At 35.0% G+C, this 25,988-nt stretch overlaps 2 protein-coding genes across 3 annotated transcripts in view; one reads left to right on the forward strand and one right to left on the reverse strand.

Annotated features, from left to right (window-relative positions):
• LOC126755005 (uncharacterized) overlaps nucleotides 1-25,988 on the reverse strand; it is a 36,280-nt gene that overhangs the window by 9,153 nt on the left and 1,139 nt on the right. Inside the window, exons 2-3 of one of the 2 annotated variants that reach the window (XM_050467260.1) lie at nucleotides 3,677-3,838; nucleotides 98-337 (exon numbers count right to left, since the gene is read on the reverse strand). In XM_050467260.1, the coding sequence (XP_050323217.1) occupies nucleotides 98-337; nucleotides 3,677-3,739 (303 nt within the window). In that variant the 5' untranslated portion in view covers nucleotides 3,740-3,838. Of the gene's footprint in view, nucleotides 1-97; nucleotides 338-3,676; nucleotides 4,723-25,988 lie in introns of both variants that reach the window. The other variant, XM_050467259.1, reaches the window with a different exon arrangement.
• The window catches only part of LOC126755002 (uncharacterized), a 57,347-nt gene continuing 31,621 nt past the window's right edge, over nucleotides 263-25,988 (forward strand). The window contains exon 1 of the mRNA XM_050467257.1: nucleotides 263-357. Coding sequence (XP_050323214.1) covers nucleotides 351-357 — 7 coding nt within the window. The 5' untranslated portion in view covers nucleotides 263-350. The remainder of the gene's footprint in view (nucleotides 358-25,988) is intronic.

Below are 25,988 nucleotides of genomic sequence, written 5' to 3' on the forward strand. Positions count from 1 at the left end.
CTCTTCCCTACTCTTCTTCAGTACATGAGTAAATAAGCAAAAGTGATATAAAATATGTACATATGTATGTATGTATTAATGAATACATGTATCTTACCCAGTGCTGCGTTGTCATAATCATGACAAATATCAGTTCCGGTATTGAAAGTAGCCCAATAACGACTGACCATGCGAACAGGCCCCACGGCAAACCGGTGACCAGTCCATGTATGAGTATTGTTGTTGCCACAAAAACTATGAAGAATTGTGTGCAAAGTATATACGATGACATCGGCAAATCGCCATGCGCTTCCAATATCCAAGACACTTCGCACGAGAACGCACCCAAATAGACGATCTGATGGGGAAATATGAAAGGTTAGTGATTTTGATGGCGTAAATACATATGTACATTTATGAAATTATGTGAAATAATAATAAGGTGGAGTATAATTCGGTTGGAATCTAAACTATATTTTTTTTCTCAAAAGCTCGTCTCTCTCTTATATTGGTTGTTGCCCAAAGTGTAAATTGTTTACAAGAACTTGATCGAACAACTTGAACTTGATTCAGAATAATATCGGCCGTTCCGACAAATTAGCAGATTCTTGGAGAGAGAAGCAAAATTTCAGATCGATATCTCAAATACCAATGCATAGACACCGTTTACGCGGTTAAACCCGAGTTTACAACAGCGCGCCAGTTGTTCTTTCTTTTCGCTCTTTAACGCCAATTGGAGATTCCAAGCGAAGTCAGCTCCTTATCAACCATGGCTTTCCAACGGAGTAGAAATTTTAATCTTCCTCTGCTTCCCCCGGTGGGATACGTAGTGAGAGAAAGACTCCGTCGCCGAGTCCTGGCATTCACCCTAGTGGATGAGCGTCTAGCCACAATCGGCATAAAAGTGGAGTCTTTAACATATTGCTGATTTGCGACCGAGGAGAAGGACGATATTACCAAAGATATCTTCTGAAGAGAGCTACCCCGATGTCAAAATCGTGCTTGACGACTTGAACGCCAAGGTGAGCAAAGAAGGTATCTTGGCACAACGGTCGTTAAATTCAGCCTCCACGACGAAACATCCCCAAATGGGTTGAGGCTGATCGACTTCGCCGGAGCTCGAAATATGCTTATTTGTAGTACTAGATTTCAACATAGAAAAATTCATCAATCTACCTGGCTGTCTGCGGATCGAAAAACCAACCAGATCGATCATGTTGTGATAGACGGAAGACATGTCTCCAGTGTTTTAGACGTGCGTACGCTCCAAAGTCCTAGCATTGGCTCGAACCACTATCTTGTTGCAGAAAAAATACACTTCCACCTTTATGCAGAAAAACGCACGTCAACAAACACAAAGAAGGTTTGACATCGAGAAGCTACAGTTACAACAGACAGATTTTCTACCCGACTTGCGCTCCTGCTCTCTGAGAGCACTCATCAGTAGCTCGGCATAAAGGAATTGTCGGACGACATTTAAGCTTTTTACGTACAACTGCAAATTAAACTATTGGTTTTCGGAAAAGAACAGCTGGTACGATGAGAAGGGCCGCGCCGTAGTGGAGAGGTAACAGACGCAACTCTCGCAACGTTACAATTGACCACAAAACGTGCGGGATGGGATAGATACCGAGAGTTAAAGAGGGAAGCGAGATACATTTGCAGACAAAAAAAGAGAGAGGCCGAAATGCCGGAGCACGAAGAGTTTGACAAGCTGGCCGACAGGGGTAATGCTCGAAAATTCTACTAACAGAAGGTTTCAAGAAAGCTTAATATCATGAAATGGTGAACCCGGTTCCCCAATAGATGACGATGGAGCAGACGTTCCATTACCTAACGATGAAGAAGTTCTAATAGCAATTACTCGTCTGCAGAACAACAAAGCGGCCGGAACCTGTGGATTGCCGGCCGAGCTATTTAAATACGGTGGCGAAGAACTGATAAGAAATATGCATCTGATTGTTTGCAAGATATGGCCGGACGAAAACATCCACGGAACTTAAGTGTGCTCTGCTTAATCCACAAAAAGTAGACCCTCCAATCTGTGCCAAATACCTTGGGATATGCCCTCTCAACATCGCATATAAAGTTCTAGCTCTTTATTTTTCCTTGCGGGACCGAAGTCGTAGATAATTTCGTCTATCTTGGAACCAGCATTAACACCAACAACAACGTCAGCCTCGAAATCCAACGCATAATAACTCTTGCCAACAGGCAATTGAGAAATAAAGTCCTGTCTCGACGAACAAATACCAAAGTCTACAAGTCACTCATCATCCCCGTCCTGCAATATGGTGCAGAGGCATGGATTATGACAACATCTGATGAGTCGTCGTTACGAGTTTTCGAGCGAAAGGTTCTGCGGAAGATTTCTGGTCCTTTGTGCATTGGCCACGGCGAATATCGCATTCGATGTACGAGACAAATGGCAACATTGACTTAGTTCAGCGAATCAAAAAACAGCGGCTACGCTAGCAAAACTGAAAAAATGAAAACACTCCCACTCTGAGTGTATTCGACGCTGTACCCGCCGTGGTAAACAGAGGAAGAGGAAGACCAGATGGAGAAGAACCCGGCTGCACTTGGTGTCTCGAATTGGCGCGAAACAGCGAAAAGGAAGAACGACTGGCGCGCTGTTATAAACTCGGCTATAACAGCGAAAGCGGTGTCTATGCCATTGAAGAATAATAAGAACAAGATACAAATAAGAAAAAAGAAAATTAAAAAATAATAAAAACATCAGCCAAAAATTCGCTATACAAATTTTAAAAGTCTAAAAAATATTTTTTTTATTATTAATATTATTTTTGAAAAAAAAAATAATAATAAATAAAAAAATAAATAGAAAAATTATTAATTAACAAATATTTTCACACCAAAACAAAATTAATTTACATTTAAATCAGCATTATTAAATAAATAACGGTATTATGTATGTATGTATGTAAAAGCGCCAGTCATGCAACGCAGACAACAAAGATGCCAGCAAACAAAGGCAATAAAATCAACGTGAGAAAGCGAAAGTAAATCGTTCAATCAAACAATCAAGCGGCCAATCAAACAGAGAGAAAAACTTAATTTTTCAATGTTACACATTTAATTGTTGTCTAACTGTTTTCACCAATGCGCGCTGGCAATGCTGCGGCTATCGATTACACAATGCGCGCACTGCTATTGCTGTTGTTGTTGTGCATTTATTTTGATTGTTTACATTTAACATGCTTATTTGCGTAAATAGCGGTAATTATATGGTAACTGTTGATTTTATTTGCATGTGTGTGTGTGTGTGTTGGCGTGTGTTTAGGAAATATTTGAGTTGTTTGTAAAGATAAAAAGCAAATACAAAACCAACAAATGTTTTCGTTTTCATTTACTTTATTTTCACTGCAACGCATTGATGCTGCTTGTTGTTTTTGTTATTTTTCTTAAAGTTTTTTTTGTGTTGCCAATTATATCTTAGCGTTTTGTACTGTGGCATCTTTTTGTTATTGTAATGATAGCTATTAATTCGCATAGCTGACACCGCAAACAACCGTTACAATAACACTTGCCACCATGCAGCTCAAACTAACGGAAATGTCTAAACAAACCAAGCACTTTCCACACATGCCGGCGACGCTATATCGACATGTGTGTGTGTGTTTGTAAATAAATTTTATACATACTTGTTTTTGTTGTTGTTATGATTGTCACTTACCAGTAGCAAGCCGGCCGCCACGCAGCAAATCATAAATAAATTGGCCTTTATGAAGCGCTCCATTATCTGATCATTCCAAAAGGCTTGTATGCTGTTTGTATTGTTGTTGTTGTTGTAGCTGCCTTTGCCGTTGCTCTCGTACTGCAGCGTTTCACCGATGGCCTTTTCATAGTTCATTTTGTTGTTATTTTCGTTGTTGTTGTTGTGATTTTTGAATATAAAAATTTTCAATTAAACAAAAGCAAAGTTTGTCACATACAGTTATACATCTGTACAAATATGTATATATGTATGTATGTATGCTGAGGCTATATGAAAATCAATAACGGCATAAAAAGCATAAAGCGCCTCTCGTTTCAATGACAAAGCTTGTGTTGGATGCTGTGCGAATGTTCGAGGCGTTTGAGTGTGTTTCGTGCCTACTCTGACTGTTGAGTATTTTCGTTTGAGTTGAGTCGTTGATTGAGTGAAGTCGTTCGTTGCGGTCAACACCACAAATTCTTTGGATGCTTTGAATATTTTTTTTTAATTGTAGCGCTTTTGTCAATTTTTCTTGTTTTTTTTTGTTATATTTATTTGTTGTTGTGTCTTTTTTTTAATTTTGTTGTCTTTTCTTAATTTTTGTTGTTTTTGTTTTTTTTTCTTGTCTCGTTTATGGTGAATGTGCTTATTCTTATGCTAAATTTGGCCAATATAAATGTTTGTCTATGTATGTATGTATGTAGGCATGGGTTTATGTACAGCAACCGCGCTTTGGTGACACCTTTTCGAAAGCCGCTCGTTTAGTTGTTAGTAATTTCGTTCGAATCAAAGCGTTTTTTCTCGAACATATCTTTATTCTGTTATTGTTAACTCCACTGCCAATAAATTTATTAAGATTTTTATTGTTTTTTTGTTCGCCTTATGCGCGCGTATTTAATATGTTTTGGCTTTTTAGTTTCAATGTTAGAAGAAGCGTTTTGTTGCGTTAAGCCGCTTACGCTTAACTCGGTATTTGTCTGTTTGGTCGGTTTTTTTGTCGCGCTTTCAATGTGCAGTTAGTTTTGCTGAAATGAAATGAATTTCCACCATCTTTAATGTTTCGATAGTTTACAACAACAAATGAGCGTGTGTGTTTGTTTAGTAAGTGGAAGGTAGAATTAATGCAGAGTTCAATGAGTTTGTAAATACATGAGCAATGTATGTGTGTATGTATGTTTGTGTTGTGTTTGTATGGATGTATGTGCACATGTTTGCGTGAATGTATAATATTTTTTCCTATTTTATAATATATAAGCGCATAAAAGAAAAAAAAATGGAAGAAAAAATCATTTTAATGATAAATAAAAAAGTGCCCAAAAATTAAAATTATTTCAAATATTAATTTTTTATTAATAATTATTACTAATTTAATTTAAAAATGTTATTTGGCAAACATTTAACAAAAAATAAAATAAAAATTTAAATAATAATAATTTAATAAATATTCAACAAAATAATTTTTAATTGATGTAAGAAGTTTTTTATTTAACTTTTATAATTAATTTTTAATAATTACTACATAATAATAATTTTTTGAATAAAAATTACTTTTTTTAACCCGGACGGGCATCGTCAAATCAAATCAAAAAACTAAGTAAAAATTGATGAAAGATTAATTGTAGTAAAATAAAAGAAAATATAAATATTTTTTTCTAAGGCGTCAAAGGCCGATGCAGCTAGTACGCCATACTATGATAGATATAATATTTGATTATGTGTCTAATAAATAACAATAATAACATATTTTTTAATTTAAAAAATTAATTAAATAAAATTTAATTTTTAATTTTTATTGAAATTAATTATTATTGATCAAGAATTTTTATATTAAAATTATTAGTTAGCAAAAATAACATAAAATAAATTCCAAATATAAATAAATAAAAACAAATAATTATGAAATTAAAAAGATTAATTTTTAATTAATGAAATAATATTTCTAATATTTAATGAAATTAAATGTTTTTTATGACGCAATTAAAAAAAATTAATTGAAACAATTGAAATTGCCAAAAAATTTAAGGCAAAAATTACAATAAAAAATGAAATAATGATAAAAAGTTTAATTTTGATTAAAAAAAATACATTTTAATTAATGGGAGGGAATTTAAATAATTATAATAATTTAAAAAAATTAAAAAAATAAAACTTTTTAATCAATAAAAGAAATTTTAATTTTTAATATTTAATCGTACAATGAAATTATTAATTTGTAATTATGAATTTTTAGATTAAAAACCAATTTATTTATTAAATATTTTTTTTTTTTGAGGAAGTATATCAAAATGTTAAACACAAATTCAACAAATGATTAATTTTGATGAAATGAAAGAAAATTAATTTTTTAACTTCAAAACAATTATTAAAGAAATTATTAATTTTTTTGCATTAAAATATAATTAAATTAGAAAATTTTAAATTAAATTTAATTTTTTATACAATAAAAAATTCAATAAAAAATTTTTTTTTAAGGAAATTTAATTTAATTTTGTTTATAATTTTAAAAAATTTGAATTTAAAATGTAATTAATTGCAATTAACTTGTAATAAATTAAATTTTTTTTAATTAATTTTTTTTTTTTGTATTTTATACTTCTTTACTTATTTCTTATTAAATATTTTTTTATTAAGATTTAAATAAATTTCAAATACTTACTATAAAAGAGTGTTTAAATAATAAAAAAATTTAAATGAAAAAATATTATTTTTATTAAATAAAATATTTTAAATTCATTTTGCGCAAGACTTAAATTAAGTAGAAAATTAAAATTTTAATATAGATTAAAGGCAGTAAAATGGTGTGCTTCTTACACAATTTGATCTACATAAAAACTCTTCAAAATTTTTGTTGAATTCTGTTGATCTGATAGGCCTGTTCTCTATATACCCCGTTCAATTGTTATTTCGTTTTCGGCAGTCAAATATATAAATCTATTTGACCTCTTCCATTATCTTATTCACCTTTATCAACCCTCGAATTTCATATAACTTAAAACTAAAACTATACAAAAAGTTTGCACAGCACAAATTCGAGCTAATAGTAATATGTTAAATAGCTGTTTTTAACTAAAATTATTTTCTTCGTGACTTATAAATTAATATCTTTCTATGAAGCGTTATTTGTATTTTGCACATGACTGTTTACTACTCTAAAGCCCATTTTCTATTAAACGCAATATAGTATATGAACAATATTTCACAAATTCCATAAGCGTTAAGCATGCTGACCGAGCAAACAAACAAAATCGCACAAAAGACTTAAGACACGAACTCGTTCATTCTTTGAATTGAATTCTCAAGCGATGTAATGCGCTTCAATCACTTTTATTGCCCCACTAACACAGAGCGAGTGCGCTTAATAGTATCATAAACAGTAAGTAGGTTCATAAGCTAACAAATTTTGTGACACATTTCCCTTTTTATTGCGTTTTTCATGCTTTGGCACAAGAATTTAAGCAAATAGTCAAGCAAGCGTGACATTGCAGTTAAAGCAAAGTTTGCTGATACGGTTTTTTTGCGAGTGCTTATTGGTTAGAAATATATTGCTATTTAGTAGTGACATTTCAACAAATTTTCAAAATTTTATTTCATTTATAGGAACCGCCACTATCGGACCACAATTAAAGCTGTCATACAAACTGAGCGCTCAAAAATAAGTTCTTGAATGAAAAGCTCCTTTATTTGAAAAAGTATTTTCGCGAAATTTGGCATGGATTATTATCTAAGGCTAAGGCTACTATGTAATCTCCGAGAAAATTGTACAAAATTAGAACACTATAGCATATAGCTGTCATACAAACTCAACGATCAAAATGAGTACTAGTATGAAGATCTTTTTTATTTTAAATTATATTTTTCCAAAATTTTGTATGGATTATTTTCCAAGTCAAATGTACAATCTCTGAAGAATTTGTTCAGATCGGACAACTATAACATATAGCTGTCATACAAACTCAACGATCGAAATAAATTTTTTGTATGCAGAACTCTCTTATTGGACAAGATATCTTCACTAAACTCGTCATGGATTTTTTTTCAAAGCAAAAGTATTATCTCTGAAAAAATTGTACAGATCGGACTACTATAGCATATAGCTATCATAGAAGCTCAACGATCAAAATTAAGTTCTTGTATGGAAAATGTTTTTATTTATGTCTACGGTACTATTATTTAACTCTCGAAATTATCCCATATTTTTAACTTCGAGGTAACAATGTTTTCTCTTGCTAACGAGAGTACCATAGTTTTGTTCACATAACCAATGGTTTCGTTTGTAAGCTAAAACTAAAAGAGTTTGATATGCCGGGTTATATATACCAAAGTGATGACGGGCGACTCAGAGAGTCGAAATTAAAGGAGTAAAATGTCTGTCCGTCCGTCCGTACACAATTTAATCTAATAAAACTTCAAAATTTTTGTTGAATTCTGTTGATATCATGATGAAACTTAGTACACTTGTTATTCGTTTTCGGCTCCATAAATATATAAGTTCTATTTGACCTCTTCCAAAATCTTATTCCCCTTTATCACGCCCACAAAACTTAAAACTAAAACTATACCAAAAGTTTGCATAACTAATTCGAGCATAAATAAAGATATTAAAAGTGTTTTTAACTAAAATTATTTTCAAAGGACTTATAAATTAATATCTTTCTATGAAGCGTTATTTGTATTTTGCACATGACTGTTTACGTAAAACCCATTTTCTATTAAAAATTTTTGTACAATATCTCGGAAATTCCATAGCGTTAAGCATGCTGACCGAGCAAACAAACAAAATCAAAAGACAGACACGAACTTTTCATTCTTTTTTGAATTTCAGGCATTTATTGCCCCACTAACAGTTCTTAAAAAGGTTCATAAGGAACAAATTTTGTGACACATTTCCCTTTTTATTGCGTTTTTCATGCTTTGGCACAAGAATTTAAGCGAATAGTCAGGCAAGCATGACATTGCAGTTAAAGCAAAGTTTGCTGATACGGTTTTTTTGCGAGTGCTTATTGGTTAGAAATATATTGCCATTTAGTAGTGACATTTCAACAAATTTTCAAAATTTTATTTCATTTATTGGAACCGCCACTATCGGACCACAGTAGCTTAAAGCTGTCATACAAACTGAGCGCGCAAAATTAAGTTCTTGTATGGAAAAACCATATCTTATTTGAAAAATATTTTCGCGAAATTTGGTATGGATTATTATCTGAGGCAATACTACAATATCTGAACAAATTATTCAAGTAGAACCACTATAGCATATAGCTGTCATACAAACTCAACGATCCAAATAAATTATTTTGTATGCAGAACTCTCTTACTGTATAATATATCTTAGGAACCAATGATGAGAGCATGGATTTTTTTACACAAATATTATCTCTGAAAAATTGTAAAGACTGACTATGCATATAGCTGTCATACAAACTCAACGATCAAAATTAAGTTCTTGTATGGAAAATGTTTTTATTTATGAACGGTACTATTATTATAACTGCCGAAATTAACATTTTTTTTGTTTATTTTTTGACAATATTTTTTTTTTATTTTTTATCATTAGGCATCAAAACAAGTAACCTTAAACTTTTAAGCGTCTATCACCAAACCCATAAACAATAGAATATATGCTTAATAAATATCAAAAACTTTTCGTTGAAAACTGGTTATCCTGTTTTTTGAAAATAATATTATATATTTAATTTCTATATTTTTTGAGATTCAAGAAAAATTACGCCTTAGTTGCTCACCGGAAATGACGTAAACGGTTCTATTATTCTTTATGAAATATAAATAGTTATCATTGACAATATTTCAGCTTTGTTCCCAGACATGACATGACATTCCCCCAACAACAAATAACAATTAAATTAAAAAAATCATAAATTACACAAAATTAATTCTGATGATGCCTCAAACCTTGAGCCTACTGAATTTTCCATCACAAATCTCTTGGCTTGGGTGTGTTGTCACCCACACTGAAGACAAATAGCGGCGTAATTCACATAAAGACCAATTAAAATCAATGTCAGCCACTGAAAAATGCTGTGCAATACTGTAATTTGGCCAAATTCGTTGCGTCTAAGCGCATTAAAGATTCTCCAAAAACAAAAACAACAAAAATATTTGCTAATTTCAAACAATTAAGGCGGTGGCAGCAATGCGACACCACACTTTATGGCATTATTATGTCATTCATGAAATTCCTGCTGACTATTCGACGCCACGCATATTTTTTATACATAAATGTGTGCTTGTGTAAGTGTGTGTTGAAGTACATGTAAGTATATTCAAGTGTCAAAACATTTTTAGACACGCACCCAAGCAGAAAAATATATGTTTGTGGCTTAGCCACTTGTGCAGCCGTTGACTCGACACTTGACAAGCCAAACAACAACAAATAAAAAACAAAAGAAAAACGTTAATTATGACTGCAACGAAACTATAATACCCTACACAGGTGAATTTTTTATATAATGCCATAAAAATGTAAAAAAAAAAATGTTTCTTGAATTATAAATAACAGTTTGTATGACAGCTATATGCTATGGTGGTTCGATCTGTACAATTTCTTCAGAGATAGTATACTTGCTTTGAAAAATAATCCATGAGAAAATTTGTGAAGATATCTAGTAAAATAAAAGAGCTCTTCATAAAAGAACTAAATTTTGAGGTGTCACTTTGTATGACAGATAAATGCTATAGTGGTCGGATCTGAACAATTTGTTTGTAGATAGTAACATTTCCTTCACAAATAACTCATGTCAAAATTTTGTAAAGATATCTTGTCAAATAAAAAAGTTTTCATACAAAAAATTATTTTAATCGATCAGTTTGTGTGGCAGCTATATGCTATAGTGATCCGATTTGTACAATTTCTTCAGAGATAGTACATTTGCTTTGAAAAATAATCCATGAGAAAATTTGTGAAGATATATCGTAAAATAAAAGAGTTCTTCATACAATAACTTAATTTTGTTAGGTCACTTTGTATGAAAGCTAAATGCTATAGTGGTCAGATCTGAATAATATCTTCAGATATTGTAGCCATACCTGAGAAAATAATTTCTATTCAATTTCATGAAGATATCTCATCAAATAAAAAAGTTTGCCATACAAGTACATGATTGTTCATCATTTTAATCGTTCAGTTTGTATGGTAGTTATATGCTATAGATGACTTTTAACGGCGATTTCGACAAATGAGCAGTTTCTTGGGTAGCAAAAGACGCATAAAAAATTTCAGCTTGATATCTGAAAAACTGAGGGACTAATTCGGGTATATACAGACCAACGGATGAGTATGGTTAAACCGTCTCAGCTCAGTTATTCAGGGTATAAAAATAAAATTCAAAATACAACAAGAAAAACGCCTTCTCAAAAATATGTGCGATTACCATTACTTAATAGCTCGGCTTGAAGCATTAAGCGTTAAGCACCGTAATTTATTGACGAGCTACCAAAATAGCTCAATTGCGTGTGAGGGTATGTACAAGTATGTCCATGTAAAACTACTTCGGCGGTGCAGTGGCACTTAACGCGTTTGCTTATGAACGACTGTACAAATATTTTTGATTGAAAATTGTCATTCATCAATTTATCGGTTTTATTGGCCGACATGCTCGCACATTAGCCGATTAGTCGCTTGTGAGTGCTGCTTGTCTTCTTTTATAGCGCGCGCCAAAATCAGACGCAAATTATGCTCAGTCTAATGAATAAATGGTGAATTTATTGAAGACATATATAAATATATCTATATCTACAAAGTATATATGTATGAGTAAGAAAAGAATAACGCGTTAAAACAATCAATGCCGTTTTATTGGCGAACGGAAGCCAAGCGACAACCGCAACATGCCGACACCGGATGAACTTTTTATTTTTTTCTTTGATATTTTTCTTAGCCTAATGCAGTTAGTGGCATATGGTAATAAATATAGTTTATAGATATTTTTATAATTCCTACATGCAAGTGGATTTCAGTGCACTCAGTTCCGCAATTCAAGAAATTTCGTCAAGAAATACTAACAGCAAGCACTAATTCTACCAAACGCAGAGTGCGTGAAGCTCTTCACCGATCTTTGCTGACTTCCAGGGACCATAAACTACGCCTTTATCGTTTGAGGGGAATGATTTTGAATGTTGAGTTTCAAAAATCGGGCAACACTGGTTATTTTTTTTATCGAGTGTGTTTCTTATTGTTCTTGTAGTGGTATACTAAGCCATCGGAGAAAATTGTTTACGTTTTTCATCGCTGTAGTCACCACAGTATTACAAATTACAAAAAAATTAAAAATTACAATTTTCGAAAAAATTTCACGAACCCTTCCGTTGATGCAAAAATTCTTCACCGTTCCGTAGCTGCCTTACCTATTTAATCGTAATGTAAAGAAGTGATCTAGGGGGGACGCGCCCATTTAATGATTCTAAATCAAAATAAATTTTGAGGTTATGTTTACTTCAGGGAGCTTCATTTTCAAAAGCACGACAATGCCGATAAATTTCCGAGTTATGTCGCCGAATGTTAAGTTGATCTTGAAACTTAAGGGATCGTCTCAATGTGAAATTTTCGAAAAATCGATTTTTTTCGTTTCACTATCGGATAGTATACACTGTAATAAACATTCTCTGATATTTTAAAATCGAAATTCAAATTATTACGGTCGCCTACAGCGATTTTTGTAGAAAGGGAACAAAGTGGGGTACATAACGACTCCAACCTTTAAACGCGTTTTTCTCAGAATGGTGTTTTCAAAACGGTTTCCACTCTCAAATAAGAGTTTTGAAGATATCTAGTTCCAATTTGGAGAGAACATTTCTAATGTCATTCGCTATGCACTATGGAAGCTTTTATGTTTTTTTTTTTTTGAAATCTTCCTATATTTTTATTTCTACGAAAAACTGTCAAAAAAAAGGTTAAAATTCGATACTTTTTGAATCCAAAGGCACAGTACAAAATATTCTCGTACCAGTGAGATAAAAAAGAGCCCGTGGTGTCGAGAATGTTACAGCCGCTAGCGCATCAATTGAGGAAGTCTTAAATCAGTCTCTCTGTGACGTCATTGTGGCGAATTTTGCGAAAAGCTATTGTCCTACATCCTCACAAGATCAAACTGACGTAAGAACTGAAGCCGCTTAACCACCAGACTCGTCGTATTTTCATGATTGGGCTGAGCAACAACTAGAAAATGATCCGGATTTTCGACGAAAAATCATCTTCAGCAATGAGGCTCATTTCTGGCTGAATGGCTTCATCAATAAGCAAAATATGTGTTATTAGTCAAACAGCAATCCACACGTACTCCATGAGTCAGCATTGCAACCCGAAAAAATAACGGTTTGATGCGTGAATGAGTATTGCTACCGTTCAATGAATATTCAACGAATAACCGAATATTTTTGGCCCGAATTGGATAATATGGACTGGGAAAATATGTGGTTCCAACAGGACGGCGCCACAAGCAACACAGCGAATGTCACAATCGATTTATTGAAAATCAAGTTTGGTGAACGTGTTATCTCACGAAAACGACCAGTCAATCGGCCACCTCGGTCGTGCGATTTGGGGCTACGTCAAGTCTATGGTCTATGCCAACAAGCCAGCGACGATTGATGAACTTCGTGCGAATATCGAAAGTGAAATTGCTGTATTTATGCTTGAAAACCGTCGGAAATTGGGTTCAGCGTCTTGACTTTTGCAAGCGTGCCAGTGGTGGCCATGCAAAAGAAATCGAGTTCCATATATAATGGCATCGAATGTAATTAAAAAAAAAAGAGAGTTTCATTGATATCCTAAACCATTTTTGTTTTATTGAAAAAACCCGTTAGCTTCCGAAATCGAAATTAGCATCTTTTCTTCTTTATGTGTAATTTTGATACAAAATTCCATAATCATTCAATTCAAATACAAATTTCAAAGCAAATAAAAAATTATTAAAAATATTAATTAAAATTAAAAATTTGGTGCTACTCGAACATACACATCCCTTACTTATTTTTTACTCGTATTTGTACATTATTCTTTTGTGCGAACATTTCAGGAATTTAGAATTATGAGTGTGCGTATTTACTTGCTTCTTTCGTACGTGAGTTGCCGCCGCAATTGCCACTTGTGCTTTGAAGCGAAGTTGCAACGAAAAACACTGCAGCAAAGCATATTGCGCATACGGCATATATGCCACATTGTGTCTTTCCGCGCTCTAAATTGCTTCAGCGTTTCCACAACAATGCTTTCATTTTGAATTTATGCCGAAAAACATTTCGAGTTCGTTGCTTAAGTCTTTGGTTTTATATGGATAATGGTGGTTTGCAAGCCATTTTTTCTTATTATTATGAATATAAGCTTTTTACAAGAATAATAGTTAACAATTAAGTGTCAAATACTGCCCTTAGAGCTATTTTACAGAGCTGATTCTCCAATTTATTGTGCTTGGTTTAATTTCATCCAAGCAGTTAAAGGTCCTGCTAGTATTAAGAGACCTCTGTTGATCTGCTGGACCTGCATAAGCAGCTTTTCATTTACCAAAATAAACGTTCTAGTGTATGCTGCTAAATAATTTGTGTTCAGAACTCACAAATCACCGCGTGCAAGTCGCGCACTCCACCCACTCGCTTACGCCGTTCGTGAAGGCGTTAATTTGTGTTAATTGCCAACACTTCTCCACTTTTCAGTTAACGCACTGTCAGTTCTGCCGGCACTCTTTAAGTACAGCATATTTAAATAAACTGACTTTAGCGGTTTTCGACCACTTTCAGCACTTTGTTTTTATTGTAAATTACCCGCTTCTAACTGCAAAGCTAAAACTAACTAAAAACTATCTAAAATGTATGTATGTATGTGCTAGCGCGTAGCATAAAAAGTTAGCGGTAATGACGCGAGCAACGGCTATCGCCAGCAGCGGAAAGAGTAGTGACGCCAATGGAGACTGCGCTGCCGACGCTGCAGAATCGCCTCATTGTTTGTGTTCGATTTTGACGCTGCGCTCCATGCACAATGAGCACTTTTGTTAGTCAACAACAGCAGCAACAACTACAACAATGTAGTTTAACAAAAGTGCTTGCTATTGTTCTTGTTGTTGGTGTGGATGCCACCAATATAGTAGCACCGTTCGTTTATATATTCATTTGTGCTGCTATTCTACTTGCCAATTGAAAAGAAAAACAACTGTAAATTTACGCTGGCACGCCACACACTTTCCCCCTTTCCCCTAACTTCTACTGAGGCCATTCAGTTGGCATACAAAAGAACCGTTGGAAGCAAAAGTGTGCAAGTGTGGCCACTTGCAAGTAGTCTACGCAATAAAAGACACACACACACATACATATATATGTACATATACGTACATATGTATGTGCAGACGGGTATGTGTACATTCATGCATAAATTTCTTTCTAATCAAATTGGAGTTCATATTTCTACTTCCACGCGTGTGTGTGTGTGTATGCATGTATGTGTATATTTTTTATAATATCCGTGAATTTAGACAGTTGTTTGACTTGTCGATTCGCTTTGCCATATTCACAGTATTCTTCCTGTTATTATACAAATTTTGCTATGAATATTGATTTGTGAAGTGGTTATGATTGCATACATACATACATTGTTATTCTCGCGGGTAAGTAAGACTAAGAATATATATATATGTGACCTGGTCTACGGAAAGGGGGCTTAGGTGTCAAAAAAAAGGAGAACAATTAATGAGATAACGAGAAACTGACGATTATTTTTAACAGCTTTTCCCAGAAAACTAGTTTTCGCACGTTAGCTCCCTTTTCGTAGACCAGGTCACATATAATAAGAAGAATTTTTATAGCAAAATTGTGATCAGTTATATGATCCTTAAAGGTCGTAATATAACTTAATAATTCCGACGATAACAATTTTTATAGCCATGTTAAGTAGGCCAATGAGCCACACATAGAACACTTTTGGTTCTTTGTGATACAAGATGGAATTCAGTTACTATGTCCATGAGAAGTAGTCATCCTTTAGAATGCCTGCGCTTGACTTTTTATAGTCAACCCGCTTACTATTTGTGGCGTATATGATTATATCGTTATTCAATTGGAGACTCCTTTAAACCGGCGACTCCAAAAGAATGATAGAGTTTTATTGGCGACCATGTACCTGAAATATAAAACTCCAATGTGAATGCTTTATAAAAACTCAATATTCTTACGTTAGATAGTAAAAATGATAATAACATCATACTTTGCCTTTGAAGACGTATTTGGAGTTGCTAAGTTTATTAATAAAAATGCTAATAATACGAATAAAATTCAGATCTGTATCGAAGCCCCATTCTTTAGAAGTATTTATGGGTTTACAAGCACATACATGCATACAGAATGTCCACATATCAAATAATACAACTGTTTGAAAGCTACTGCACAAAATGTTCAGACAATAAACCAAACAAACAACAAAAAAGCTTACTCAAAGGGTTTGACGTTAAACACTCCAACAGAATATAAACAATATATTCCTTTAAATTCACAAAAATAAGTGGACATTATACTCTGTACATTAGAAATGAAATTGAAAAATTGCATTTCAACTCAAGTTGAGTACAATAGTCTTCTCAAATAGAGAATCATTATTACCGCCCCAAAAACATTTTTTGAGAAAACTCTGAATATGAAATCCAAATGCTGAAAAGAAGTACAGAATAGAGCAAAATACATAATTCTCAGAAAAAAAAAATCTTAAGAAAAAATTATAGGTCTGCTGTCAAAAAACTTACAAAGTACCAGACAGTGGATGCACATCGATATATCATTAAAAAGAGGTAAGTGAAGGCGTATGGCTTCATCATTTTACTACAAAGTCCAACCGACAGTTATCCGAGTGGACTGAATATGATGAACTCGCTCCAAATCGTGGAAAATCAAACAGTCGACTGGCGAGGTTATGGCGTCAGTATTTTAGGATGTGCATGGAAAAAATTTTATTGACTACAATGACAGAGGAAGGATCAACAACAGCGACAATTACATTATGTTATTGGACCGATTGAAGAACGAAATCGTAGAAAAACAATCACATTTGAAAAAAAGACGTACTGTTCTACCAAGGTAATGTAGCGTGTCACAAATTAGTGAAAACGATGGCAGAAATAGATGAATTGGGTCTCGAATTGCTTCCGAATCCACCGTATTCATCAGTTTTGGTCCCAAGCGACTATTTTCTGTTTTCAGAACTCAAAAGACAGCTCGCTGGGAACGAATTTTTGCCGAATGAAGAAGTGAACGACGAAATCGACGAAGAAGAAGTAATCGACGAAAGGAGACTCATTTTGAAGCAGAGGACAAATCGTAATACAAAAACGATATCGAAAAGTTTAAAGGTCGCTATAATCAGTGTATCACCCTTAAATGAAACTATGTTGAATAAAAACACGAATTTTGCCAAACAAATCTGCTTTACTATGACAGGCAGGGCAATTTTCAATTAAGCTATTACTATGAATCTAAACCAGATTTCCAAGAAGTATTTGATAAAATTTGGGAAAATAAGAAAGATAATGAAGAATGAAGAATATAGTACCGAAGATTCGAAGAATTCGCAGTAATATTATCTGGCTTCTTTCCCTTCTTCAAGCGAAATTTTGACACAACATTACAAATTTTGTACATTCACCCCAAAGTTCATTACTTTTGCCACACATTTAACCAACTTTTTCTGCTTCTATAAAACAAAGATAAGCCATCAGCTCAAATTTGAGCAAAACTGAGAAAAAAACTGCAATGTCCGTAATTTAATACAAATTTTTATTATCGCCTTCAAAATAGTCCACTGAGCTAATAAAAGAATGGCAACGCTTAATAAAACATCCCATATACATTTTATAAGCATCGGCTGGGATGGCTCCAGTACCTTCTGCTAATTTTGGTATTTTCGGTTTCGGCACAGTTTTGAAGCGCCATTCCATATAATTTTTGACAGTTTCGACGTCATATACATATAATAAACTCACGTCTCGTCATCAGTAATAATGCATTTGATGACTGTAGCGTCCTCAGCTAAGTTGTCAAGCATCTGACAATTTTCATACCCAAAACATTAACCAATTTTCATTCACTCCATAAGAGATGTTAAGTTACTCTGCTATCTCTTTGAGCCAGCACAATGATTTGAGCACTGTTTCTTTGACTTTTTCTATATTATCGTCTTTAACAGAAGTGTATAAACGACAACGCCGAATATATTTAAAAATGTTGACGTAAGTTTCTTGGCTTCAAACTGTCGCAATAATATTTACTTTTCGATTTGTTAATGTTACGTTAATTAGTTGGTAAAACATCTTTGTAAGCATGTAAGCATTTATACATGAAAATAAATTCCTTAAATAACAATTGAAAATATTTATTACCTCAATGCGAGCACGAGTAAGTTGTAGCAAATAACAGATCATTTTAACACTTCAAAAAGTGGGCTTCATTTTTATTTTAAGCCACTGAATTGAACTCTGCAAAATTTTTGAGAATTTAGAGAACCCTATAAGTTTGAAAATTGCTTGCAAAATCAACTAAAGGAGCATGTGACCATTATTAGTGTCTTCAGGGTGGAAGAAAAATTTAATTTTTTCTAACTGATAATAAGAAAAAAAATAGGAAACTGTAAGGCAGCGGACTTTCTCGTTACAATTAGGAGCACATACGTGGAGCGAGTTTCTTAGAGATGTATAAGAACCAATTTTTCTAGGTGTCAAGTAAAATAAAAAATATTTGTTTTTTTACCCACCCTAACATACATAAATATTTACATATGCTCATAAGTGTTGTTAGCTTTTGAGTGCATATCACTTTTGACTGAGTGCTTGCCATTGACTCGAGCACAGCAAAATAATTGAGTTGAATGCCCTACAAAGCATAAAAAGTGAATTCAATTTAATTTAATTTAATTATAATGTATTACCGTTAAATATAATTAGAAACTATTTTTAATAAAGCGAAAATACCGATACACATTTTTGTATTATTTTTGCAATTATCTTCGCAGAGTGATCACCGTAGTCATGTGGGTTGAGTGCAATGTACCGTACGGTGAATTGTTGGTTCGAAACTTATTTATTTCTTTAAATGGAAATCACTTTTTGGCAGACAATGTCATTATAGCAAGTTTCATATAAACAAGTGCAAGTGTGAGTTGCTTAAGAGCAAGTTTAGAAAGAACGATAGGAGAGTGCAGAGCTGCGGTGTAGTATGACAATAATCTTTCTAAGAATCAATTAAGGATGTAATGAATACAATTTATTCACAAAAATTATTCCGCCACCGAAAACCAGTTTACTTAGTATGCAAGTGTTGACTTTAAAGCAAAAAAATCCACTGCAACAGAAGTCAATGCGTTGATATCAGTTTCACTCGTACACAAACGCTCTTTACTTGTTAGTCTCACTCATATTTTATACATAGTTCTTTTCTTCGAACATTTAAGGAATTGTCAATATGCGTATTTAGTTGCTTCTCTTGTACGTGATTTGCCGCCGCAATTGCCACTTGTGCTTTGAAGCGAAGTTGCAGTGAAGAACTCTGCAACAAAGAATATTCCGCCCGTGTCATATATGCAATATTCTTTCTTTTTGCGCGTAAACCTCTTCAGGGTTTCCTCAGCAATGCTTTCATTTTGATTTTATACCGAAAAACATTTCGAGTTCGTTGCTTAAGTCTTTGGTTTTATATGAATTATGGTTAATTGCAAACTTTTCATTATGATTAATTGAAATATTCGCTTTTTATAACAGTAATAATAACCATAATAGAGGATGGAGTCATGTGGAGAAGTTCACGCAAGTGAGGAAAGTTCTCTGAGCGTCATTCACTTGGTAGTGGCTAGAGACGATTCTTCCGGTCTTTGACCAAGTATGCTCTGGGTAGCCTAAGAACATCCGTTTGAATGCGAGCTAAAGTGAGAAGGCGAAACATTAACTCCGCAGGGTTGTGCGCTGGGCTTGGGACCAATAATACCAATGAAAAGGAACAACAAGCCTCCTTGTGGCATTTACTACAGTTGCCATATAAAAGAGCGCAAGTTTGGTGTGGGATTCGTGGTGGAAGAGAGACTCCGTCGCCGAGTACTATCATTCACTCCGGTAAATGAACGTCTAGCCACAATCCGCATCAAAGAGAGGTTCTTCAACATATCGCTGATTTGCGCCTACGCCCTGACGGAAGAGAAGGACGATGTGACCAAAGATGCCTTCTATGAGCGCTTGGAGCGCACTTATGAGAGCTGCCCCCCCACAAATACATCAAGCTACCTGGCTGTCTCCGGAAAGAAAAGCCACCAACCAGATCGATCATGTTGTGATAGACGGAAGACACGTCTCCAGTGTTTTAGACGTGCATACGCTCCGAGGTCCTAACATCGACTCGGATCACTATCTTGTTGCAGCCAAGATTCGCACCCGCCTCTGTGCAGCAAAAAACACACGCCAACAAACACAAGGAAGGTTCGACGTCGAGAAGCTGCAATCACAACAGACAGCCGAACGATTTTCTACTCGGCTTGCACTCCTGCTCTCTGAGAGCACTCGTCAACAACCCGGTATAAGGGAACTGTGGGACGGCATTTCAAACTCCTTACGTACAGCTGCAACCGAAACCATTGGTTTTCGGAAAGTGCAAAAGAACAGCTGGTACGACGAGGAGTGCCGTGTCGCAGCGGAGAGAAAACAGACTGTCTATCTCGCAACGTTACAATTGACCACAAAACGTGCGGTATGGGTTAGGTACCGAGAGTTGAAGAGGGAAGCGAGACGCATTTACAGACAGAAAAAGAAAGAGGCTGAAATGCGTGAGTACGAAGAGCTTGATAAGCTGGCCGACAGGGGTAATGCTCGAAAATTCTACGAAAAAATGCGGCGGCTTACAGAAGGTTTCAAGACCGGAGCATACTCTTGTAGAACCCCCAAAGGTGATCTAGTCACCGATGCCCAGAGCACACTTAAATTATGGTGGGAGCACTTCTCCAGCCTGCTGAATGGTAGTGAAGTACAACGCCAGGAGAAGGCGAACCCGATTCCCCAATCGATGACGATGGAGCAGATGTTCCATTGCCCGACCATGAAGAAGTTTGAATAGCAATTACCTGAATCTGCTTTCTCCAGACTGGACAAGGAAGCAAAGCAAATGGGTCTGGCTTGACTTGGTTCTCACGTCACTGCTGACAGTCATAACTTTGAAGTCGTAGATAATTTCGTCTATCTTGGAACCAGCGTAAACACCACCAACAATGTCAGCCTAGAAATCCAACGCAGGATAACTCTTGCCAACAGGTGCTACTTCGGACTGAGTAGGCAGTTGAAAAGTAAAGTCCTCTCTCGACGTACAAAAACCAAACTCTATAAGTCGCTCATAATTCCCGTCCTGCTATATGGTGCAGAGGCTTGGACGATGACAACAACTGATGAGTCGACGTTGCGAGTTTTCGAGAGAAAATTTCTGCGAAAGATTTATGGTCCTTTGCGTGTTGGCCACGGCGAATATCGCATTCGATGGAACGATAAGCTGTACGAGATATACGACGACATTGACATAGTTCAGCGAATTAAAAGGCAGCGGCTACGCTGGCTAGAACATGCCGTTCAAATGGACGAAAACACTCCAGTTCTGAAAGTATTCGACGCAGTACCCGCCGGGGGAAGCAGATGAAGAGGAAGACCTCCACTCCGTTGGAAGGACCAAGTAGAGAAGGACCTGGCTTCGCTTGGAATATCCAATTGGCGCCGCGTAGCGAAAAGAAGAAACTGGCGCGCTGTTGTTAACTCGGCTATAATCGCGAAAGCGATGTCTACGCTAGTAAGGAAGAAGAAGAATAATAACCATAAAACCGTATGTTGTCCCTCCAGAGCCGTTTTATGGAGTTTATTCTCTAGTTTGAGGTGTTTGGTTAGATGTTTTCTAAGAAGTTAAGGTTCCTGTTAGTATTAAGAGACTTCTGTTCATCTTTTGGACTTACATAAAAAGATTTTGAATTACCGAAAGGAGAACTTGCGAGCGTATTCTTAAAAAAATAGAGTTGAGAACTCAAGAAACTTCAACTGATAGTTACGCACACTACCCACTACCTTATGGGGAACGTTCGGTCGTTAACTTGTGATGACTTCAGAGCTTTACAAGTTCTTTCATTTTCCAAAAGTAAAGCTTTAAGAATCCACACCAGATATGATAGAAGAAACATCATCAATCTCACAATTAAAAATGGCACTACCAAATTCAGTATGATAGTGAGACAATTGTGGCATTATGTCCTTTTAAGCAGTACCTAAGGCGACTATAGCATATAGAACCTATATTTATATATATAAAAAGTCGCTTAAATTGTCAATCAAATGAAGATATTCTACAACAACTTGATCAATATCACTTCAGGGTCTGTTCAGCAGATAAATTTTTACATCTAAAAGTACTTACATATGTTACTAATATTACAGTGGCGGATTCAGGGGGCTAAATGGCTTATTAATAATTTTACTACTCTGAAAAAATATAAAGTAACAAGAAAAGCAAAAACAAGCACTCATCGCAGCCGTGTGCATATTTAAATTTATTTTTGTATTTTTTGCCTATGTGATATTCCATCTCTAACTCATTCACTCAGCGTGATTCTTCAGAAAGAATCGATCGATCTGGCAAAGGCATCAAATATGATAGATACGCTGCTTGTAACGTTCCGAAATCGAAGACAAAAAGCTGAGGGAAATTTTCGATCCATTTAATCTGACACAAAAAAATGGCGCCAGAACTGAAAGTTGACGCAGAAAAACCAAGAATCTGCAGTCGTCAAACAAAACGCGTAAATTTCTGGTTGAGAACTTTCGAAGAATACTACAGGGTCTCAATGTACATTTCTGTGTTGGATACAATCGGCGAAGATTTGAAGACGTATTCGAGAAGTATTAGATGGATTTCAGCTGAGTTTGCTGCTTCAGAAAAAGTACGTGCTTTGAAAATCAAACAAATGGCAAATTCTATTGACTACTTGATAGATAGATTCAAAGGCGTTTTGGATAATGACAACGTCGTGCGACGTTTTAAGCTCAAAGATGAACTTGATGACTGGCAGTACCATCGGGGGCAGAAGCAAAAGTCAAAATATAACAATTAAACGACTACTGCATTGGAAACGCTGAAGAACTGCGATGTAGACCTATACCCCATAATTCATAGTTTTCGCATATTCTGTGAGCTCTGAACGCTCTTTTTCGACACTTCGCTGCATGCAAACGTTGAGAATGAACATGCTTCAAGATAGTTTGCTCGGCCTGATGTTGCTTCACACGCTTCATGACATTGAAGCCATTTCAGAAGAAGTTCCTGAAAGATGGTTCTTGAAAAGGGAAATCGAAGAATCTTAATTATTTTGTGACTCATTATAATTGATCTCGACGCACAGCGATTCTTGCAGTGCCAGCCACACCTAACCACTGACTACTGACTACCAAGTGAAAGCTCTTGAATATTTTTTTTGTAATCTCAAAGCTATGAAAATAAGCGAAGTAAAAAAACAAAACAATAACAACGGCAATGTAATACCAACGGAGGTGATGTCAACACAACAACTTGGATTACAACAATGCGATGCCGCTGTTTCATAATTCCACTCACACATATACTGGTACAGCACTGATGAATTGGGTGTGTTGTGCTGCCGCCGGATGATGATGAGCTGATGCATTAGAGAGACAACGAGTGGAACGAAGTGAATGCAGAGCAGATGAAGAGCCGCAGAATTGCGTGCGTGCGTCTACATTTCATATGCAAGCAACGCAACAATTTATGCGCATTAAACACTAAATGGAGCGGAGGCGAGTAGGTGAGCCTCTGTTTGTGTAATTGTGTGCGTGTGATGCTGCACCTTGGGCATACGCGAGTTCAATGACAATGCTACCTCTGCGCCGCGCGGCGGAAATTTACATTTCTAGTGCAGACCACGCAAAGCGAGCGGCACGCCAAGTGGACCACTGAAGTGTTGCGGCAACCCTACATCGGCTGGAGCGGCTGACAAAAGGGCGCGAATGAGTTATGATTGATACATAAATTTTTGGAATTTCCATGCGAATTTGAATGGCTTAAACTTTGCAATGAAAGAGTTCGCATACATTTAATTTAGCAATTTGCAAGCGTTGCCAACTTGCTTTTTCTTTGGTTATCGTTGGCGCGCTGTAAATCACTAAAGTGTTATGAATTTCGTGCATTTATGCATATTGTACTCGGAAATTTGCATTTATGTGCTTATTATATGGCGAATAATCGCAAAAGTTACAATGCGATGCGATGATTGCTCGCTCTATCATTCGTAGAGCGATTACACGCGATTACGTCTACCGTTGATTGGCCAAGCGGCAGGAGGAAAACAGGCAGGCGGTCAGACCATGAACCGATTATATGGTATCTGCGTTTGTCTTATATGTATATACAATAACAACAATATATGAAAGAAAGAAGGCAGCACTAAATTCGAGCTGAGCCGAGGCTATGAAATGACTTCCCTTATACAATTTAACTAAAAGTTTTCCCGTTTTACCTTATTGGAAAAATGTTAAACTATCCTCGTAAGGGATTTCAAAGCCAGTTTAGCTTTACCAATTTTGTAACGAAATATCATAGGTGTCCTTAGGTTTTGCACCAGCTTTTTCTCTCACATATCGTATTTTATAAAAAACTATTTCGGACCTAGTTTGAAGCCGGTTTTGTACGGTGGTAGGATTCTGTGATAAGTTTTTGTATGACAAAAATTCAATGAAAGCTTGCAAGCTATTTATGACAAAAATTCAATGCAAGCTTTCAAGCTTTTTATGATGAAAGTGTAAAGGATAAATTTTATTTAATTTAAAGTTGTAAAACAAGCTTTTTATCTGACAAAAGTCATTTGGCGCTTTTGTGTTAAGCTTTTTTATGACCGAAATTACATGAAAGCTCTGAAGCTTTTGTCAAATAAAAGACAAGTCCAAAAAAGAGCTGTGGCTTTTTTATGACGTAAGTGAGGTGAAAGTTTCAAGGCAATGAAAATTTTGTGAAAACTTTTGTTATAACAAAAACCAATGAAAGCTTCGAAGCTTGCAAAAGTATAAAAAAATTGTATTGGATTGAAAATTTTGAATGAAAGCTTAAAGGTAAAGCTTTACTATGGTAGCTCTGAAACTTTTGAGAAATTAAGTATTTAATTTCTGTGGTGCACGTCCTGTGAAAGCTTCGAAACTTTTTATGACAGAAGGGCAATAGAAAATTGGCTTGAATTTAGAATTTTGTGAAAAGCTATTTTAATGGGAGACGTTTCAAAGCCTTTTAAAACAGAAATGTAATGAAAATTGGATTGGGTTGAAATTTTGTAAAAAGCTTTTTTATATTTCTAATGAATGCTTTTTCGCTTTGTTTAATAAGCTTGTTTTTACGAGTATTACAGAAATTTAATGAATACTCTGAAGCTTTCGAGAAAAGCTTTTTTGTTATGATGGTCTGAAAAAAACTTTGATGATTTTGTGATAAGAGTTTTCATGACAGTGTAAGCTGCGAAGCTTTCGTGGAACACTTTTTTGAAAGAACTTTTTTCAAATAACTTCAAAAGGTAGCAGTTTCTCAGATGGTTTTTGTCCTTTGTCGATCCAATGCGATTTCAAAAGCTTTAATGCTTTTATAACATAACTTTTATAGCAGAAATGCAATGAAAAGCTTTTTTAGTTCCAAGGATAGTTTTTTCGCTGTTTGTGATAAGCTTGTTTTTAGTGAATGGCAAAGCCTTATTATTATGCAAGTCCGAAACTTTGATGATTTTGTGATAAGAGTTTTCATGACAGTGTAAGCTTCGAAGCCTTTATGGAAAACTTATTTGAAAGATTTGATTTTGTGATAAGAGTTTTCAGTGGAAGCTTCAAAGCTTTTGTGGAAATCTTTTTTGAAAGAACTTCAAAAGGTAGCAGTTTCTCAGATGGTTTTTGTTTTTATCGAATCAATACGGTTTCAAAAGCTTTAAAGCTTTTATAACAGAAATATAATGAAAAGCTTTTTTATTGCCAATGATGGTTTTTTCACTTTTTGTGATAAGATTGTTTTTATTGAATGGAAGCTCTGAAGAAAACCTTGCTGATTTTGTGATAAGAGTTTTCAGTGTAAGCTTTGAAGCTTTTGGGATTTTTTTTTTTAAAGAATTAGAAAAAGTATCAGTTTCTCAAATGGTTTTTGTTCTTATCGAACCAATGCGATTTCAAAAGCTTTAAAGTCATAACTGCCAAATTAAACCGAAGAGTCAATGCGCGTGGACGTTTAACGTAGATACTTCGTTCATTTCTAAAACGTT

Source organism: Bactrocera neohumeralis, chromosome 4 (genome assembly GCF_024586455.1).
Source record: "Bactrocera neohumeralis isolate Rockhampton chromosome 4, APGP_CSIRO_Bneo_wtdbg2-racon-allhic-juicebox.fasta_v2, whole genome shotgun sequence".
Taxonomy (NCBI): Eukaryota; Metazoa; Arthropoda; class Insecta; order Diptera; family Tephritidae; genus Bactrocera; species Bactrocera neohumeralis.